This window comes from Garra rufa, chromosome 9 (assembly GCF_049309525.1).
Source record: "Garra rufa chromosome 9, GarRuf1.0, whole genome shotgun sequence".
Taxonomy (NCBI): Eukaryota; Metazoa; Chordata; class Actinopteri; order Cypriniformes; family Cyprinidae; genus Garra; species Garra rufa.
In genome coordinates, this window is record NC_133369.1 from 12,102,604 (window position 1) to 12,124,277 (window position 21,674).

At 38.4% G+C, this 21,674-nt stretch overlaps 1 protein-coding gene across 3 annotated transcripts in view; it reads left to right on the forward strand.

The window, feature by feature from the left end:
* The window catches only part of dyrk1b (dual-specificity tyrosine-(Y)-phosphorylation regulated kinase 1B), a 56,574-nt gene that overhangs the window by 14,295 nt on the left and 20,605 nt on the right, over nt 1–21,674 (forward strand). For 2 of the 3 annotated variants that reach the window (XM_073846700.1, XM_073846701.1), the window contains exon 1: nt 12,645–14,685. The exons of the other annotated variant lie outside the window; for it this stretch is intronic. In XM_073846700.1, coding sequence (XP_073702801.1) covers nt 14,544–14,685 — 142 coding nt within the window. In that variant the 5' untranslated portion in view covers nt 12,645–14,543. Of the gene's footprint in view, nt 1–12,644; nt 14,686–21,674 lie in introns of those variants that run through there. 3 annotated transcript variants of the gene reach the window in all.

The window sequence follows — 21,674 nt, forward strand, 5'->3', positions numbered from 1 at the left end:
GAACACTTTTTACAGCCTTCTATATGGAAATAGTTTTAAAACGTGTTGTCCACTGTTACTTTGGAGTTTATATACTATTATGGTATTTATATATTATATATTTTATATTAATTTAATTTGAAATTCTTTTTATTTCAGTTTTAGTACTTCAACTTATTGTAATTCTGTCTGTCATTTTTAGTATTATTAAAAATATTTCTATTTAGCTTTAAAGGTCCCATATCATCAAAATCAAAATTTCCTGGCTTTTTTCATGATAACTAAGGTCTAGGGGCTATCTAACTACCATATGAGTTTCAAAACAGTCAATCCACAGTAAACTGCACACAGCCTGCTTAAAGTAGCTGTTTATTTTCACGAGCAGCTGTGACTTCCGTAACGATGTGACGTCCGATCGACTCAAGTCACCGCCTTCAGTCACAAACCAACGTCCCACCCTCCTTTTGTCAAACCCCCAGACAACAACGCATCCATTCCATTGAGCAACAACAACAGGAAAACAAGTGGAGAAAACCCTGTTCAGTCGATAGATGTCAAGCTACGATCATTACACAGGCTTCAGAACAACGTTAATATAAGAGACCAGCGGCACGTCAACTTCAGCCTCTTTCACACAGCGATTCCGGTAAATACACGGATAATGTGTCCCACGATTTGTTCCGGAATTGTTTAATTTGGTTCATTCACAGTTGTTTTCCGGGATCTGTCCGTGCTTTACACACAAACCATAAAGACATGTGACGTTTGGATGTGAGATGTAATTCGACGCGTACGTTTCACTAAACTGAAACTAACCTGAACAAACTGTGCTTCAGCGCTGATAGTGAGGAGCTGGCTCTGCCTGATGATCGCTGCTTCATTCCACTTTGCACGTAACGTTATTTTTCGTTGTGAAGAGTCGCTTGATAACGTGCATCATTACTACAACACTGCCTTTAGGTTCTGGCTTTGGTTCACACAGTTCCCGTAATTTTCCAGAATCAGCGCGCATTGTGAAAGGGGCTTTACTAAAGCAACAGTTATGTAGCCTACTGCATTCGGTGTTTGTAAAAGAAAAAACATTAATGATCATACTAAAATATCCTGTTGAGTATCAGCTCTCTCTATTGCTCTGAGCTCGCTTACGCTTACAGCATACATGACCGTAGTTACCTGTGATTGGCCTGGTTGTGCGTCACTCAGAAAACAACAGGCCAATCAGAAGAGAGGCTCATGAATATTAATTAGATGGGCCAAAATCGACCTGTTTTTGACAGAGCTCCTAAAAAAGGAGCTGTAAAAATATATTGAGATGGATTTTGGCACTTATACCGCAAATATATATTCTTAAGGACATCAACAAATAAAATAAACCTCCAGAAATGTGTACGATATGGGACCTTTAAATTCTTTTAAATTCAGATTTAGTAATTTAAGTACTTCAACTTAAATGCATTTTATTTCTCTTTTAGTTATTTTAATACTTAAACTCATTGTATTGTTTCTTTTTTTAAAATATTTCTATTCACTATTAATTTCTTTTCATTGTAGTTTATTTTATTTTGGTTTTAGTAATATTTCTGTTTGTCGTTTTTAATATAATTTTTTAATATTTCTATTTAGTTTTAAATTCTTTTTAATTCAGTTAGTAATTGTAGTACTTCTGTTTGTCTTTTTTATGTATTTATATTCAGATTATTTCAGTTTTAGTAATTTGAATAGTTCAACTTATTGTATTTCTGTTTGTCATTTTTCATATATATTTTTTAAATATTTCTGTTTAGCATTAAATTCTTTTATTTCAGTTTTAGTAATTTTAGTAGTTCAACTTAAACTTATTTAATTTAAGTTTTAGTAATTTTAGAACTTAATCTCAATGTATTTCTGTTTGTCATTTTTATCGTTTTAAATATATATTTCTATTTAGCTTTAAATTCTTATTTCAGTTTGAGTCATTTTAGTACTTCAACTTCAACTTATTTTATTACTGTTAGTTCACAAGGCAACAGTTCACATTTAAATTTTTTAAATTGTTTTTGCTTTCTGATTTTATTTTATTTCAGCTCTATCCCAGTAACCGAAAACTGTTTTTAAATAGTTTTAGTGGTTAGTTAACAATAAGAACACTGGTCTTGTCCAAAGACAACTCAGTTTCAAAATCAGTTTGATGTCAGTCTAGGCACCAAATTTTCAGTCTTTTGGGGTCGCTTTTGCGAATAATAAACACATAGGTGATTCTGCAATTCAGAAACTCTTTATTTTAACTTTTCAGGGAAGCTGCAGTTGGAAACCCTCACCCCAAGGTGATGGACGTAGTGTCCAGGTGATCCTAGTCCCACATGCTGGCCTACTTATAGACAACATCCATCCAGATTGGCCTAGATAACCCATATTGCATAAACAGGTTCCACAAATTGTCAAAATGAATACCAGCCAGCTTGTCAGTCTGCTTCATCACTTGAATGCACTATTCTGGCCGGCTGTCCACATGCATGTGCGTTTTGGTAGCCTATATTTGCAACATGCCTGTTTCAAAACCCATAGTTAGCAAACTGCATGTGTCCATGTAAAAGGCCCTGTTGTCACCATGGGAGTGCGAGACTGCTTCATGCACTGACTGTGACAGCCAAAGTGCCTGTCTGTGTGCCTGCATGCCTGCACACACCCCTTGCCAGGCTCCATGACTGCTCTAAGCTGGCACAGCAAGAATTAAATAGCCAGAGCTTCTAGAGATTATGCCTGGCTTAACAGAAGCTTAATCACATCGTATGTGCAGTATAGGAGGAATGGGACAGACACAGGGAAGAGGAAAAAGAGAAGGAGAGGTGGCACAGGGGCATTAGGTGTTCATGTGGACCGAGGTCTGAGGATTGCTGTTTTGACAGTTCAAATGTCAAGGGTATATCTGATCCAAAAAGGAGCATGGTGGACATCAGATTCCAAGCTTATGGTCCTTGCATGTTCAGTAGCACTGCTTGTGAAAACCACCTGTATGATAACTATAGAAAACTTGATGCTTTAAAGGGGTCATTGGATGCAAAATTCACTTTTACATGTTGTTTGAACATAAATGTGTGTACAAAATGACGTAGTTCTGCACAGGCTCCTCCCACAATTGTTGATTGACATGACCCTCTTACCTTAGACCCGCCCTGAGTGAGCTGTGAACTGTCCGCCATTGTTTCGACGCTGGAGTAGGGGTAGACAAGAATGTCTCCGGTTGGGCAATTTGAGGTGTTCTGTTGTTGGATGTAATAATGAACATAGCAGTTGTCATTTACTCCCGACATCTGAGCCGCTGAAGACGCACAGGATTAACGTTACTTTCGTTTTTGAAGGGAGTGCACCTGCCGATCTACCTAAAAGTGTCTATTTCCGTGCTAATCATTCGTAATCCAGCTTCAACTACGGAAGAAGCGGATATAAGTGTTTTTTATGAATCTTTGCATTGCGCCTTTTCTAATAATGTGTTATTTAGCAAGTTCTGCGGCTGACATTTACAAGGAAAGTGCAACAGAACGGCTTGCTGTGAACAGAGCTGTTTCTGACAAGGTAAAAAAGTTGAATCATATCAGCTTGTAGAAAATGGGCATCCAATGATCCCTTTAAATCTTCAGCTACCAATGGCTATTGAACTTAGTGTACAGTAGTCAACATTTGAAGTGGATCAAAACCTTTCATCAGAGTCATCCTAAAACCAAAACAATACCCCGTTCTTGTCTAAGGACAACTTTTATGAACTTTTTTGATCCACTACAAATGTTGACTATTAATAATACACATTAATGCTTAGATGCATAGACGTATAACTTAGCATTTGCAAACAGGTTTACTTGTATGATGTGATGTAATTCTGATATTTGTCTGTCAGACAGGAATATAAGTTTGATAAATACCGCTTGAATGTTTGGCTGTTGATCAGCATTATTTTACCCATAGATGCTGCTAATGTGACAGCAGAAACGGAAAGTAATTTCAGAGGTGGAGTATGTTATTACATTTTAATGAAAGATTACAGACGACAAGCAAGACTCTTTTAAAACAAAAATTATATGTTTTAATGTATTTGTAATGTTTAGTATCATTATTATTAATAAAATAATAGTTTAATGTTGGCTTTTAATATTTCAGCTTTTTTGATGAGTATTTTATATACTGTAACTTGGTAACAAATGTTTTTTTAATCGGAGGATGGCCTTCGGGATGAGATGCTCTTCAGGATTGTTTGAAATTTGTTTATGCTAATATTTTTGTGTGGATGGTCAGTCATTGGACAAATTGCCAATTCATCTCTTATTAATTTCTTTTTTATTTATGTACTTGCTAATTCATCTTTTATTAAAATTTGTAAAACATTTTAGGCTAAATGTTTTTTAAACTATACAGTCAAACCATTTGTTCAGACACCTTCAACATTTCTTATGTTATCACAGTTTATTTGCTATAGTTTAGAAAATGGTAATAAAATATGACAAGAACTCAAGAGTTAAACTGTGTCAGAACAAATTCATCTTGATAATGTCAGATCATAATCTTGATAATGTCAGATCCAAACATTCAGACAATATTTACACAACTATCAATACTTTGTTGACCAATTTCCAAGAAATGCTTAATTTTGTTCAGTCTGTAAAAAGGTTGCATTAGAAATTCAGTAAAAAACATGGTCAGGTTAAAGTGTCTGAATAATTTTTGGTCCCAAATGATATCAGTTTTACTGGTAGTCCACTGTATAAAGAATTTTGGGGTATAATATATCACAGTTTACTTTATTTTGCTATCCTCACATACTTTAATGAACTGTAGTGTCCTGCACCCACTAGTAAATGATATCTGGTGTCTGAAAATTTCTCACCCTCAGACCATCCAAGATGTAGATGAGTTTGTGTCCTAATCAGAAAATATTTGGAGAAATTTAGCATTGCATCACTTGCTCACCAATGGATCCATTGCAGTGAATGGGTGCCATCAGAATGAGAGTTCAAACCACTAATAGAAACATCACAATAATCCACAGTAGTTCAGGTGACTCCAGTCCATCAATGAATGTCTTGTTAAGTAAAAATCCTTGATTGTAATAACCCGTAATATTGCTTTCTCCAGTTTAAAAGGTGTCTACTCTGTCTCAAGAGAGTAGTGTACACAGATCAAGCACTGTTTATGAGCAAAACAGCTCTAAACAATAATATTGGTAGATTTGGATTGAAAGGACAACAGGGGAGGAAGCATTATTATGAATTATAGACTTATATTTTGGTCAGAAGTGGCATTTAACATTAAACTGCCTTGATGGATTTTTTTATTACAAATACACAGCTTTTCACTTCACAAAATGTTAATTGATGACCTGGAGTCGTGTTGGATGTAATGCTGCATTTCTCCAAATTGGTTACCATAAAGAAACATACTACTTTACATCTTGGATGGCCTAAGGATGAATACATTTTGAGCAAATTATCATTTTTAAGTGAACTACTTCTTTAAAATGAAATGATACCACTGCATGCATAAACTGCTCCTTGTTTTACAAAACATTGTCCAACCTCTGATTAGCAGCTACATCTATGGAACAAGAAAGACAAATAGCCAACATTGTCCTTTTAACTAGTGTGACTGAAAAAGTATTGACTCAAAAGGGCAAGACTACTTGGAAGAAATCAACCTAGACTTTACAGTGATGTGAGGAATAATACTTGAAGCTATTCACTGAGTGAAAGCCTTTTCATCAATTATATAACTGGCCAGATGAACAGAGATGTCTTTGTTAAAGAGGGTGATGTTCACCCTGATATAAGGGTGTAACATATGGAAACATGCCACCCCAAAACATGTCAGTTAGACATGTCAATCACTTCTTTTGTAACCTAGCGGTTTGTTTTGCTTTGCAAATGACGTTGAATAAATTTGTCGAAACTCCCAAAGATTTGGCTACTGACATGTGAACAGAGGTGAAAGACAAAGCAGTTGAACTTCTATAGGATTTTTTTTTTCTTCTTCTTTTTTTTCGGAATTGTTCACGTTGCCCATCATTTCCTCTCAAATAGATTGTCTATAGCACTCATGCCTTGTAATGGGGAGATATATTTGACATGTGTTTTACATTGATTTGTTTTAATGGTTTGTCCTTTGGCAAATCCAGTGGCCTTAGTTTATTCCAGTCCTGCCATTAGATCATGTTCATCAACTCCTGTGTCTATGTAAAGTACAAAGCTGGTATTTTTGGTTATGTAAACCTTGATACTACATAGTCTTGGGAAAAAAGTGGCAGACAAAATACTAATAGTTTGTATGGTTAGATTACTACCTTAAGTTTTTATAAAGTGATTTAGTTTAGTGATTAAGTGATTAAGTTTTCAGGTGATACAAAGTTTATCTTGCATGTTAAACTCTGTATTATTTGATAATTCTGTACAATTACAGTATTTATTAATTTGTAACTTTATTGGTTCTAATAATTTATTAATTGTAGGTGCTTTGTCATTTCTATATTTAGTATTTCTATTTAGCATTAAAATATTTTATTTTAATGTTATTATTGTAAATAATACAATTAAATGATATTATTTTATACTACACTCTTAAAAATAAAGGTGCGTCACAATGCCATAAAAGAACCTTTTTGTCTGAATGGTTCCATAAAGAACCTTTAACATCTGAAGAATCTTACTGTTTCACAAAGGGTTCTTTATGGAGAAGGAAGGTTCTTCAGATTATTAAAAAAAAAAGTTAAGAAAGCAGTTGCGCTCCGGGCGTCCCGTGTTCGAATCCCGGCTCAAGGATCTTTCCCGATCCTCTCTCCCACTTCGCTTCCTTTCAATACTGATCTGTCCTATCACAAAAAAGGCAAAAATTAAATAAATAAATCTTTTTAAAAAAAGCAAAGGTAAGAAAGAGATGGTTGTTTAAATAACCTTTGAATGAATGGTTCTTTGTGGAACCAAAAATGTTTTTTAATGGCATCACTATGAAGAACCTTTTAAAGCACCTTTATTTTTATGTATATAATATATGGTTAACTTCTTATTTTTCTTATATTTTGTAAAAATATTTATGTTTTAACCTTTATTTATTTACTTATTTTAAACAACGTAGCTGGTGAAAAAAAATACCCAGCCTGTCTTTAAATTACTAGATTTGCTTGGTGCTGATCTAACAGCTTTTTTCTCTCCTACTGCCAGTGCTTCTTCTCCCTTCCTGCAGTGATTTTGCTTGGCCACTAGAGGCAGTAGAGGAGGGACCACCAGTATCTTCTCAATTATCAGAGCCTTATGCATGCTTTTTTTTTTTGTTCTGTTAATCCCCAGGTAAAGCATTGATATCACCAGTTATATTGTTTTATAAGATTTATCTATTGTGTTTTAGTGTATTATTATAGTATATTATATTTAATATAGTATATTTCTTTTATTTTATGTCTGTATGTAAAATTATGTAATATTTATGTCTTGCTGCTTACTGTTATGTCACCCCAAGGCTTCCAGTGGCACCTGTAGGAGTGACCCATGAGCAACCGGTCTCTCTTATAAACTCTCCCTGACCTCCTAAGAAAGTAAATAAGACCTAATCCCTCTATTGTTGCCTGTGGCATAATATAGAAACCTTAATGCATACATTAAAGCATGCATAAAGCATAAACAAATCTCCCTGAATTAATAATTGTAGATTAATTGCATCAAAAAGAGATGACACTGGTGTGGCCTGGGCGTCAGCACTCTTGCTGGTTCTCTCGTTGACTGTCTGTGCAAGTGTTAGATGTGTGGTTTTCAGGTGAAAGGTCGTGCTGCGGAAGGCAGGGCAGGGTGGGGGGAGGCTCATCAGGGATTAACAGTGGGGATTCTCCTGCGTCTCGCTCCACGAAAGGGTCAGGCGTAAGTGCACTGACACGTGTGGACAGATACTGTCAAGCTTTGTCTCTTCCTGATCATCATTTACATGGGTGTATTATTACACAATATATTTAATTTAGTACGATGTGACTGTAATAATGACTACATCATTATTATGTTTGTAAGGCTATGAAATAAACTTGTCCTTGTTATTTTACTTTAGTTGAGTTAGAATATTATGCTACTGAAGTTGCAATAGTATTTACGTCAGTAATATGATTTTATTTTAAATAATGACTGATGTTTACATTCTCACTTATTACACAGTTACATTGAAAAAAAATGGTGTAGAGAAGTTGGTGTCATTCAGAAATTGCTAGTAAATTTCACAATGCCAAGTGACACTTGAATTAAATGAGATTTATAAGTAGTAAGATTTTAAGTAATATTTTCTTGCAAAACATACTCCCATAATCTTTCTGTTATTTACAACCTTTTATAAATAAATGCATGGACAGGAAATATTACTGTCAGTTTAAATCATTTACATTACAAATTATTCAGTTATTTACAGTACATTATACGTTTGTTTAAAACTGTTTTCTCGACCGACCAATCAGTGATGCCGTGGACGGAGGTCATTATTCAGAAATATGTGACCCTGGTCCACAAAACCAGTCATACAGGTCAATTTTGTGAAATTAAACTAAATAAGCTTTCCATTGATGTATGGTTTGTTAGGATTGGACAATATTTGGCAGAGAAACAACTATTTGAAAATCTCAAATCTGAGGGTGCAAAAAATCCAAATATTGATAAAATCACCTTTAAAGTCGTCCAAATGAAGTTCTCAGTGATGCATATTACTAATCAAAAATTAAGTTTTGATATATTTACAGTAGGAAATGTACAAAATAGCTTCATGGAACATGATGTTTAATATCCTAATGATTTTTGGCATAAAAAAAATAATAAAATCAATCATTTTGACCCATACAAATATATCTGTGCTACTTGTGACTGTTTTTGTGGTCCAGGGTCACATATTTGACTAAGTTTTGCAATTAGCAAATCTATGTAATCAGAATCAAGTATTCCAGAGAGCTGTAATAAATTAATTATCATACATGATGCTCTGTTTTTGTTAATGTCTGAAAATGAAAGGAAATCGAAGATTTTGTTTTTGTAGTTACAGAAGTATTTTAATTCCTAAAGCACTAGCTGTGACTTCATAGAGTGATTTAGAAATGCTGGTACTAAAGTGTTGGACATCTTTAGCATTTGTATCCATAACTGTTCAAGCACCTCATGCAACCTATTTATGGATGAAACTTCAAACTTCTGTAATGGTAAACTTGACCCTGCCCCATCTTGGGTTTCTTGGCAGAACTTCCATGGCACTAGCAACGTTGGGCCATTTTTGTCTCAGGTAACTTAAGTGTAATGAGGACAACTGTTCTGTTTGGAAACAAGTTTTTTTTTTTTACAGCTTCATATCCTGCGCATGTGCTTTCATAGAGTGGCATCACTAAACCACTTGTAGGATATCTAATTATTGAGGACAACAACAAAGTGTTCAAGCTCACTTACAACTTGTATTAACTGGAAAATGAAATTAAAAGCACTGCAACTGTTACTGTTAACATAAGGATCCTAAATGAACTGTTTATTGCCATTTGAATGTCAGAGGGCACTTTGCGATCCTAGCTAGATGTTCTGTTCCTGACCTGTTTTAAGTGTTCCATAATTGGCATGTTTTGTTATACGGCTCTTGGATGTACGGAATCGACGCGGTCCAAAGAAAGCACACACTTTAGGTGGCTATTTTAAATATTTAGGGACTAGGAGGTCAGCTTTACTTAGTTGTAAATATCTCACTGTTGGTGGACAAGCCAGTTGCCAATGGGAAAGTGTTTGCTGGGAGTGCTGTGATGTATATCTGGCCGTTCTGCCTGTCAATAAGGAGGTTGAAAATAAAGCACTGAAGAGTATATGATTTGTTTTGGTCAGCATGCCGTCCCCATCTCCTGCTCCTAGCGGAAAGCACATTTTTGTTGCCTTATTTAACTTGCATGTGTCCAAACAGACAAATGTAACTCTGTAATGCACACTTTAAAATGGAGAAAAAAGCCATCTCTGGCGTGAGCAGAGCTGAAACACAACCCCGGCAACCTCCCCGCAGTGTAATTGTAATTCGCTGCTGTGTTACCCCGCCGTTCCTTTTGCGCTTGCTAGCTTCTTCAGTGAAGTTCGACTACCGTATCTTCCCACTGCATCATGTTTACCTAGCAACACGCATCACCCGCTGCCGGCCCTCCCATTGGTCATTTCAAAACGCACCCGGGACCAATGGCAGGGCTGTTACCATGGTACAATGTGTAGTTGCCGGGTGGAATTTTGCTGCAAGGCACGTGAGTCCCGGAATCTTCGCCTTGCGTTTTTAATCTCGGGTGTCTGGGAGCTTTGCAAAGGTGATTTATTGGAACCGAGTCACATTTCCTCTCAAGAACCAGCTCACTTATACACGTAGACGTTTATCTGTACATTTATGCTTTACAAACCAAAATAATAATGTAACACATAAGCGGCTGCCGCAGCTGTCACTGGGGTGCGCACTGCTGTAGCGGGGGAGAGAAAAGAGGAAAGTTGAATTTATCAAGTTTTAAATTGACAGCTATAGCTTAATAAAATCACACACACAAAAAAATCAAAAGTATTGCAGTTTTATATGAATTTAACAAGCCAATAACGCTGGCAAATAATATTTAAACATACTTTTGTTTTCAGAAAGATACGTTTAATTCATCGTCATATGTATTTTCTCTTTTTTTTCGTTTTACGAAAATGTATATATGAAATACATTCACATTATTGTTTTTTGGTATTTTAATACATGATGTTTTAATATTTTAAAAGCTCACATATCGCTCATTAAAACCGTCACATCGATCATTTTCTCTTAGCAAGATAAAGATACGTGAAAAGATGCATATAAACGGGCTTCTGTGGAGTCATGGAGGATGAATGACGGCATGGTTAACCTCGTTTTGCACCACCATCGACCCCCCTCCCTTATACTGTTTTAGGGGAGAACAGAGAGGAATTACCAACCCGCACGCATTGGGGTTTTAAACATGATTCCTAACCACAGTATGGTCAAATTATATGAAAATTCAATATATTTTCATGTTTTAATGGAACTTTTTTTTTTTTTTTTTTACATCATCACAAAAACCTATTTGGAATAAATGCGTGCAAACTGAAACTAAATACAGTAATGTAAACTGTATGTAAGGCAGTTTATTTCATTAAAAGTTTTCAGTTTTTTAAGTATTATGATTTTAAGCCTTATTCAGAAAGTACTCAAATTGTCATAAGAGCTTACAAACAACTTAAAGTAGCTTAAGCTAAATATACTCTCGTTTTGTTTGTTAAATCTCAAGCCAGTTTCATTTTAATAACTGATTCGGTGCAGTATAATAACTAAGTTAACGATTAATATGAATGATTAATGATCACTTAAGGTTTGCCCTAATGCAACACTTCTCAGATAGACTCTCATCCTCCTTGTTTCTTGTAAGATGACAGTTCCTCTCTCTGTTAACTTTTCGCCGTTGTCTCCCCCTCCATATCAATCTACCTGAAGTCTTGTGTTATTTCCGCGGGCACGTCATCCTGTTTCCGCGGCGTATTTTGGAGACAACAAGGAGCTAGGGGAAAGGGCAGTCTCTCGTCTCTTCTCCGCCCACATACCAGGCTGACCAATTCAAACAGCCACGGGGACCACTTCGGACCAATCGCGTGTAAGCTGCCGTGGCGTCGGATAGCAACAGACCCTACGAACGCGCACACAGGGGGTGGAGAATGTAGCACCCATGAACGCGCGTTAGCAGAAAGGGAGGGAGGGAGATATGAGGAGCACAGTTCTATGGAAAGGAACATCGGCGTGTGTGCGCGCTTTAGCACAGAAAAGTTTGACGAAACTTAAAGGGCACAGAAAAATAACTTCTTTATCTTATGCACACAAGCTCTTGATACAAAAAAATAATTAAATGTTTGAAATCATGTCTGGGACATCAGTTTATAAAATCTTAATTTTAAAGATTTTCTTTAATGTAAAAACTATGACCGACCTTGTTTTGTTTGTTTGTAGATGTTCTTTGTGGATTTAACACATTATTAAATGACAACTACTACTTTCTCAGTAATTCAATGTGCGCAATAAGTTTCTTTTTTTTTTCTTTGTCGTTGTAAACAAACTTACTAAAACCAATGTAAAAAGATAAGACATACTTTTAAGACCTCAACCCTCTTTGACCTTCCATGAGAGGGCTCAACCTCCAATAACTCGCACCGCGTTTAGACTTGTGCGTTGTTAGCCATACGTTACAGTTGTATTTGTTTGATGTAGGATTGTTCGCGAAATAAAAGCATTGTAATTGTGTTTAGCGGTTTGCCTCTAATGATTCCAGCAGTCTATATATATGCGCTGTATGAATATCTATATCTGCGGAGTTACTATAAATGGAGAGAAGCGGCTTGGTGGCGCTACTAAACAGAAAAGGGGGATGCGAGGTCTTTTAAACGCTTGTGAATACGGGTTTTGTGGCGCAGCCTTGTTTGATCTGATGAAATCTGTGTAAATAAGCACATAGTCATGCGTCACTCCTTTTGAAACGTGTTTCGTGGTTCTCATGGCAGCCCTCCGCTTTTGGTGTTTAAACATTGAAGCGTGGGGAGCTGCGTCAACCGAGCTCCTCCACAGAGTGGCTCTTCTGTATCCCCCCCTACACTTGAATGTGGATGGAACAATCCTCATTGCAGGGTGTGGATCCAGTGCCGGCCAGAGAGGCTCGACAACAAGGAGTAATAACGGGCAAGCAGAGAGTATGACTTAATACTGGCTGGAAACGAACGACTTTTAAAATTTTGTGGAGAAGCTTTGAAACAAACGGAGCGTCTGAGGGTCAATATCCAAAAGCGGGAGTTACGACGGCAAACGAATCTGTGAAAGTGCACACGGAAGCCCAAGCGAACTGCACGGAATTGCGATCGCGGTGACAGCTCAGGATGGAAGTAACGTCAAATTGTTTGCCAGCTTATGTTTTTCACGAAAACACTCGCTGACGCTTTGAAATCTATTTTTATGCTCGACGGAAAGTTGAAGATTGTCAGTCGCGAACTAAACGATCTCTGTTGTTCTCTGAGGCGACTTGACAGCGCACGGTTGGACACACACCATTATAAGCCCAACTTTTGACTGAATTGACACAGCGGGACGCTTGGATTGCGCGGACTTATTTCTGGATATCTTTTTCGTTTTCTTTTTAAATGCCAAGCACATTGACGCAACCAAAACGTCTCTTTACAGAACTGAGGAGGTTGTGTGATTGGAAGCGCAGTCTCCGTGTTACCTGTCTATTCGTTTGAGACTAAATTCATTGTATTGTGAAAAAGTATAGTGAACGCGGCAAGTTTTCATCCCCTTTCTCCAGTAGTTGTGCATTTTTTGTGCCTGTAACTTGCACTTCAGCACTTTGACTCGTCGTAGTTGTTTGTGCATGCACGTGTTTGTTTTGATCCTGCAGCCCACGAAAACATTTATCACAATCTATAGATTGTTCTCACCCATGTCTTGAGCTTCTGGCTCCCTCCTCCCCTCTTTTTTGACTTGCCAGCAAATAAGGTCGCCTGTACACCTGCAGACTTTGCCAGTTGCGTTCAAGGGGGAAGGGTAACTCGTTTTTTTCCCATAAGGAAGTCACTGATACCTTTCTCACCTGGAGCTGCATTTTTTTTTTTTTCGCTTATCAGGATTCAGATTATAACTGAGGAAAGTTGCAACGCGGCCATCGTTGCCGAGCGCACCTGCCTCCTTTGACTAATTTAAGCTACTGTAGGATACCTAGACAGAATATAAGAAACGCCTGCTATTTTTAGCGAGAGTGATGGGGTAAATGGTGTTGAAAATTGAGACCCCCACCCCCACCCTTAAGGCTACCAACACTTCCAGGTTTAGCTCTGGTTTCCTTGTCAGCTGCTGAATTATCTGGATTGGAAAATTGAAGTGGGGGGTCCTGTCTCGACAAGGATTTCAGTCTTATCCCACTATTGTGAACAGTTTTTCTGAAAGTTATTGCTATTTTATCCGATGGAATCCACTTGGTGTTGTGGGACAATGAATCTAGATACAGTACAAGTAAAACAAACTTTAGTAACCAAATAAGCTCATCCCCGTATAAACAGAGAAATATATCTATATGTGTGTGTGTTGCAGAGTATATATATATATAGCTCTATAAAGTATATAAGACATACCTAGTTTGAATATGTATATTTTTATGCCAAAAGTGAGCATTGTTGCCTGAAACCCAATCCATTGCCTTAGAATATTATAGTAATAAAGGGAATAGCAAGGACAGAAACGAAACGGTGTTTGAAATAACTTAAAGGTGCCTTTTTCGTTCATCGGTTTCTTCTGTCTGTCACTTCAGGATTTCGCAAGTAAGCAAAAGCTATTTTTGTGCATAAATTTAAATCCTAATCTTTATAACTTGCCTTGACGGTTCAAACTTGAGTTTAGTTACCATTGGATGTACCCTACTGGATTATTTAGGCATGTGCGAAGGATTATTCTATACTTGATGTCAGCGACTTTTTCAGTACTTTTTGGGATCCCCAACAAACTCGATTAGAGTCATTCTTTGGATATCACGGGCCAACGCATAAGCATTTCAGATGGTGATCACTTCGTCTGTGGAGGAGAAGCCGCAGCCTTCTAACAGAATGGTCGCAAACTTGCCGACCGAATCCTGGATTGGCAGCCCAGATCAGAATCGCTTCTTACCCCAGTCACACCTGCTACGGAAGCCTGCAAGAAGTTAGTACAACCTCTCTTTGCACCTATAACAAAGTGGCACGCATGAATTGTCCACTCATACATGGCAATAATGTTCTGTTGAAGTAAAGGTGTTCATTCAAGTCACTTCTATTGGGTAATAACGTCACATCCAGTTGTTTGTCAAACATTAGTTGCTGTTCAAGTTCATATTTGCCTTTGGCCAATGGTAAACATTAGAAATCCCAGCTTAAATACAGTTTGTCCTTGACAGCAAGAATCCACTCAACAACACCGAAAACTGCATGGAATGTTGAGGGAAAAGCGAGCGAATTGTGGTGATGACAGGGTTTTGGAATTTGAGGAAGTACATTAGCTTTTAGTTGGCTTTTGAGAATGTAAATACAGTTTGGTCAAAACATTGTCTGGTATGTTGGAAGTCACCTGTGCTTTTAATTGTCTGTTGCACGATGTGCATCATTTTCAATGCTCACCTACTAAAAATCAGTACAATGCTATGTGTATTTAAAAATATTGGGTTAGTCAAAGTAGAAATTAGCCCACCCAGGGACATTTCCCTTTTAGACCGGACATAAATTAGCCAAATGTTTCACACACTTCAGATACCCCTACAGAACTGCACTCCTTTTCCCATCATTGTTTTAACATAACTTGTTCAAACAATCATGGGAATAGGGCGCATTCTCGAACGGTTTCAGAGGCTGCTTGATCTTTGCGTCACTTCTGCGCGGTAATTTGTGCTGTGTGCTATGGGAGCTCTACGTGAGGTGTGAGCTCACAGTGATCGCTCTGTTGCTGGGAATCTTAGAGCTGCAGCAGAATGCTGCTCTGTAGACCAGCATGTACTGTATTGTGCACAATGTGCGTCACAAAACAGCTTTTCTTGGCTTGTTAGTCATATTTTAAGACTTTATCATAAAGATGAGTGTGACTCTGACTTGTTATGACACAAGAAAAGGCTGTTGTCGTGGCAGATTATGTTTTATTTTTGCTTTCATTCCACTGGTGGTATCAGTTTTCTTCCCAGTACATTTTTGGAAATGGATTCAGCATTACAGAACATTGTTGCATTTGATGATTTTGTAGAACAAGGGCTTAATTATTGTCCTTTAAACTATTTTGATCATATGAAAGCCATATTGAAAATAAAAGCCCTTACTGTAAGTGATAATTGGTTTATGAAACAAGATTGCAGTGCTACAGTGGATGAATGTGCAGTGATGATCAACTCATTGTTTGGCTGTTTACCAATGTACAGTAGCAGTTGGTTTGTTTAGCCCAACCTTCATTATTTGTTGTCCCTCCCATTCTCTGTAGGTTCAGGATTGGAATTAAAGGACTCAATTATCCGTCAAGCATTAAGCTGCTTAATGCAGTTACGATATAATTGCTTAATTGGCCCATTTCAAGAAAGTTTCCAAACAAGTAATCTACAGATGCTACAAAGTACTAACCCCACACCACACAAATCTGGATTTAGCTTCAACTCCAATGTCCATTTTAACTTAGGGCACGAAGACCAGCTTTTAAGTCTTGTTGTGGTAGTGATAAACCGGTTTGCAATAAATGACTCAAAACGAGACCCAGAAGTCCAAAGTTTGCAATGAAAATCATACACTTGTTGCACAGTAGACTTGATAGAGACAAAAGATGAAGAGTCATTGATGTTTTGCATTTTGCTGTCTGTATATCACATATGCATACGCATAGAGACCTCAACTTTTAACCTCAACCTCCTTCCAGCTGGATGATTGTTTGTTTGTTATTGTTGATGGCAATGGTTAAAAGATTTTAAGATCAGAAGATGTCTTTTTTCTGCTTTAAATTTGTATTTTTATCTGTGTATCCAGCTGACTTTTCTCCTGTTGCTATTTCTGTCCCCCCACCCCAGTCTGGCGTGTCAAGCACTGTGTGTATAGCTGCCTTTCAGAAGCCTGAGTAACTCTTTTAAAGATAGATATAACTGCAAGTAACACATTGGGTTCAGGAAAAAAGCTGTAGGAATAATTCTGTGCTGTGGATCCACCTATATAAGACAAAAAAGAGCTGATAGGGCATGTGAACACATCATATCAGCAGAGAATCACAGCCCTGAATCAAGGTGTGTGGAGTTTGGACTGTGAAAGCGAGAACGACGGTCACAGCGTTCGTACAAACAACCCCGTCCACTCCTTGCCCTTTGCCCCTTTCCCTCACACCGCCTTTCATGTTTGTTTGCTCGCCGCTTTTCGGTCTAAAGGTGAAACACACAACTTTACATTGTGAAATCCATTGAAATCCAGAATTTTTGTCTTGTGGTTAAATATAAAGTATATTATTAATGTTATTGTTAAAGTTAATGTTTCCAAAAGGGTGTTATTGCAGTGATGCCACAGAACAACCATTTTTGGTTCCCCAAAGAACCTTTCTGTGAACAGTTTAAAAGCCTAAAGAACCTTTTTCGAATATAAAGAACATTTTCTACATTTAAAGGGTTCCATGGAAGTTCACTGATCTTATAGAACTTTTATTCAGATGTACAGTTCTAGAAATGAAGGTTCCAAAAGGGTGTTTTTGCAGTGATCCCATAGAACATTTTTGGTTCCCCAAAGAACCTTTCTGTAAACAGTTTCTAAATATACCATTTCGAAGAACATTTTAAAATCTAAAGAACCTTTTTTGACTGTAAAAGAACCTTTTCTACATTTGAAAGGTTCCATGGATGTTCAAGTCTTTGTAGAGCTATTGATGCCAATAAGGAACCTTTATTTTTAAAAGTGTAGCAGTTTTTTCACCCCCTTAAAAATAAAGGTTCCAAAAAGACCCATTTTGGGTTCCCCACATAACTTTTTGTGACTGTTCCTTAAAAGAAACATTTTTTATAGTTTGAATAACATTTCAAAAATTAAGAACCTTTTCCACTATAAAGAACTTTTTGTGGAATGGAAAGGTTCCATAGATGTCAAAGGTTCTAAATGGAACCAAAGATGCCATTGAAGAAACTCTCAAATTCCAAATTGGTTTCTTTTTCTAACAGTATGTATTTGAAAAAAAAAAAAAAAAAAAAAACATTTAGATGTTTAGCTTTTTTGTGGCTTAATTATTATGCTTCAATGCTCTATTATTCTAGTCTAAACTGACCTATAGTGCACAAGCCATTGTGGAAAAATGTGTGCCTATAGTTGTCATCTTTGTGTGCCGATAAAATCTGTTGTTTCACATATTCAGAGGAAAAAGTGACAAATGCCCTTCATGCTCATTGGCTCTTCATCTCCCCGCCTCCTGCTGGATTAGCGGTGGGCCTGAATCAGAACAAAAACATGTTATTGTTCACCAGATGCACACACAGTGTACCTGCAAGACCAGAGCAGGCGATCCTTATCCATCCATCCAACATCCAGCAACACATTAAACACTATAGCAACTTTTCCTACCGATATCACCCAAAATTTCATGGTGCTACGCTTTTGTTCAGGTGTTCACATTTCTCATTCCATCTTTATTTGTGTCTCGTAACTCACTCTCACATCATCCTAGCTGTGCACTTTCCAAGAAAGAAAGTAAACAACGCGAATAGGCCTACACTCCTCACTCTGTGTCAACATCCACCTCCACTGGAGCAAGTGGCTCTTTACTCAAGGGGCGCTTGATTAGTGCTGGTCACTTTAGATTAGCCAGTCTGGTGTTAACGTGAGCTCGCAGTCGCCTTGAGCTGTGAAGATGCAGTCTCACCGAGAGATCAGCACGTAAGCTCCTTAGGGTCCCGCGGTTCGTGTTTAAAACTCAAGGATAAAGAGGGGTGGAGATTCAGCATTGTGCATGACAGCAGTCGGCGTGCATCTGTTTACGACTTAATGGTGATGGCAAGAAATGTAACTTTTTTTGAGCAGTTGTATTTTCAAAATCACATTCGGAGGATAACCATCTCTGATTGGCCAAACTTTTTTTTGCCTTTTTTTGTGGGAGAGAGAGGGGGCGGGATTGGGTAAAGTCCTCAAGCCGGGATTCGAACTCGGGACGACCGTAGCACAACATCACTTTTTTCAGTGAAGTTAGAAGCAAAAATCAGCATTGTTCGAATACCAACGTTCAGACAGTACTTGTTTTAGTGTTGGCTGTTGCTGTGGCCAGTCGTCGACACCAATAGCCGATGATGTATTTTGAGTTGGTGATTTATTTTATTTTATTTTTAATGCCCTGTGTGAGCTCTCAATTTACCAGTGTCACTGTATGAGGCGTCCACTCAGATGGCTTTTTATTGATAGTGTGGAGTCTGACTCAGCTATGGGGGCCTGACTGTTTAAAGTTCTCCGTGGTACTGTTTGGGATTTGGCCGCCAAGGAAAGGTTGGACGGGGTTATATCGCATAACACGGTGAGAGGTGCTGAACTTAGTGGAAAGGTTGAAAGTTTTGCAGAAGCCCCACTGAGGATGGTGTCCTCTTGCAAATGAGAGACTTCTGAGAATCACAAGTGGAGATGACCAGTGGGAGCTTCTAGGAGGCGGTGGCACAAGATCTGACTATATAGTTTGGTCCTTAATCTTTCTTCAAACTTGATTTTGGTAGGACTAAGTATACTTATTCCCACATGTATTTCCAGTTATATTTAGTGGTGCAAAGTGATGAGTAGTTGTTTGCACATATGAACGAGATTGCAAACTATCCCATTGCATGTTGGGAGAAATGGCCTGGTCAGTAATGTATGCTTTGTTTTCTAAAGGGATGGTCACGTTTACCATCGTTTGACGATTGTTTGCAGGCAAAATCCACTCGATTGGAAACTTTCCTTTGAGAGCAAAAGATATTGCAAATGGTTTCAAGTTGGTCAAAGTAGATTATAGACCATTTTTTGCCCACAAAATGTTCTGTGAGATGTATTTGGGAGATCCCATACCTGCTCACAACTGCCCGTAATATTGTTGGGCAGAGTTTCAGAGCTTCTGAAACCTGACGTCCTCTAATGTGGGGCATGACATCTATGTAACTCTGCCATCTGCGGGCACGCAGGCGCACATTAGACAGTGGGCATGATGTGACGCACACATCCTTGCCTTATTCACCTTTATGTACTGTATGTCTACAATGTCCTTTTTCCGACACGCGCTCTGTGCTCAAGCAACACCAACTTGTTGCTTCATACTAAGGTCAAGTTTTCCCTCATGCATTGAACTTCAATTGCATAGACACTTGATTTTATCATGCACAGAATTACAGAGTGTCTTCTGTCGTCGGTCACTGTTTATGGTGTTTGTTTGACTTGTTTTAGATAAGTTGTGGATAACTTGCTGTCCTCTTTTCCCTTCATGCCAATCATGGTGTGTCCAACTTTGGCTCAGTAGCACCAGCGTTCCCATTACCCTAACAGGGAATAAGATAGGGGGTCAATACGGACATGGGAAGGGTGAGGTGGGAGGGATGGGGAGGGCTGTTCAGCTGTTCGCATGCACACACACAACCATCCTCTTCCTGTGCCTTAGAGACAGGGAGTAGGCTGGTCTGTTGCCATGGCGACACTGTGATTGGCAGCTGGCAGCTGTGTTTGGTCAGCTGTGGGGATGTGGAATGAGTTGGTGAGGCGGGGGGGTCTTTGCATGGTTAATTGCAGTGGATGCTTACTTTATACACCACCTGATATATTTAACCGCCGCGATGTGACACTTGCGTATGTGACAATAAATTCTACCCGGGCACCTGTGTGTCTATAGAGGAGCATGTGTCCTGTTATATTTTATTAATATTCGGGGATGGCGTTTATGCGAGCGCCACGGCCAGATCAGTGTAGATTGAGAGCGAGAAGGGGGGAAAGAGAAGAGAGGTAACAGGCAGGGAAAGGGAGGGCGAGCGAGAGCGGCATTGTGGGAAGGGTTGCTGATACAGCACAAGCTACCAGGTTTATTTATAGAGACCTCGCCGCCCAGCCCTTGGATACCAGCAGCCAATCGGGAAGGAGAGAGGGAGGGGGCCTCTGCCAATCAGAGCAGAGGAAGGGGGGTGTCACACTCAGGAAGTTCTCAATGTGTTCGTTTTAGCATTTAAAGGCGCAGTGTGACATTTTTCCTGGTGCTCAGCTCTTTTAGTCATCGTTTCCCTAAGAAAACGAGACAATGAACTGAAATAAATTAGTGCATGTTTATGCAGGGGTGTTACAAAAAAATAGTCTTTGTGTGGGTAGGTGGGTAGGTTTTTGTTCGATGAGTTGAAAATGTTTTGCAATCCTGGGCTTTGATTTGAGTCGTCTCGTCATTTGAGATGGGGTCTGAGCAAATAGAAACCAGTTGGAGATGAGTCACATATGTATATCCAGGCAGGTTTCCTGTCAGTGAGTCGGTGCTGGGACTCCTCCTATGGGCATGTAACAGCAATGCTTGCCGTCACTCCCTGGGATTGATGGTGGTCAGATGTGTCGTTTTGCACTTTGTTTAAGCTACGGCCATTGATCGCCCAGCTATTTCAAGTTGTAATGTGTCATTGATAAATTTCACCCCCATTACTCCTCACCTGTCAGCCCCTGAAAGCAGCAATAAAAGCATTTGCTGTGGAATATCTCATCCATTTCATATCCCCCGTTAGACGCTCACGTCCCTGCTTCCGCACTCAGCAGTCTTACTTAATTACTGTACTCTCGGCATGTTCTCGCCTCTTTCCCGAGATGTCCGTTACTTCCTTTGTACATTATGAACGTTCAATGTGATTATTGTGTGCAAAAAAAAATCGCATCCTGCAGTTAAGATTTCAGTCCATCAAATTTGGGACAGCATTAATTCTTTATAAGCCTGTAGTTTAGTGCTCCGTTAGTCCCTTGGTCTTTTGTACACATAACTAGCTCCAAAAACTTCTCTGGCCTACATTGGGAAAGGTTTCATGTTATTATATGAAGTTCATATACACAGGTTTTATGCTCGATAATCTTCTTGGTTGGGGGCTCGATACTAGATTATAAGGGTGAATCACACAAAACCAGTATAGAAAATGTCTTTATCTTAAAGGTTAGAGGCCGTATTTTGCATATAGACAATTATAAAGTATTATA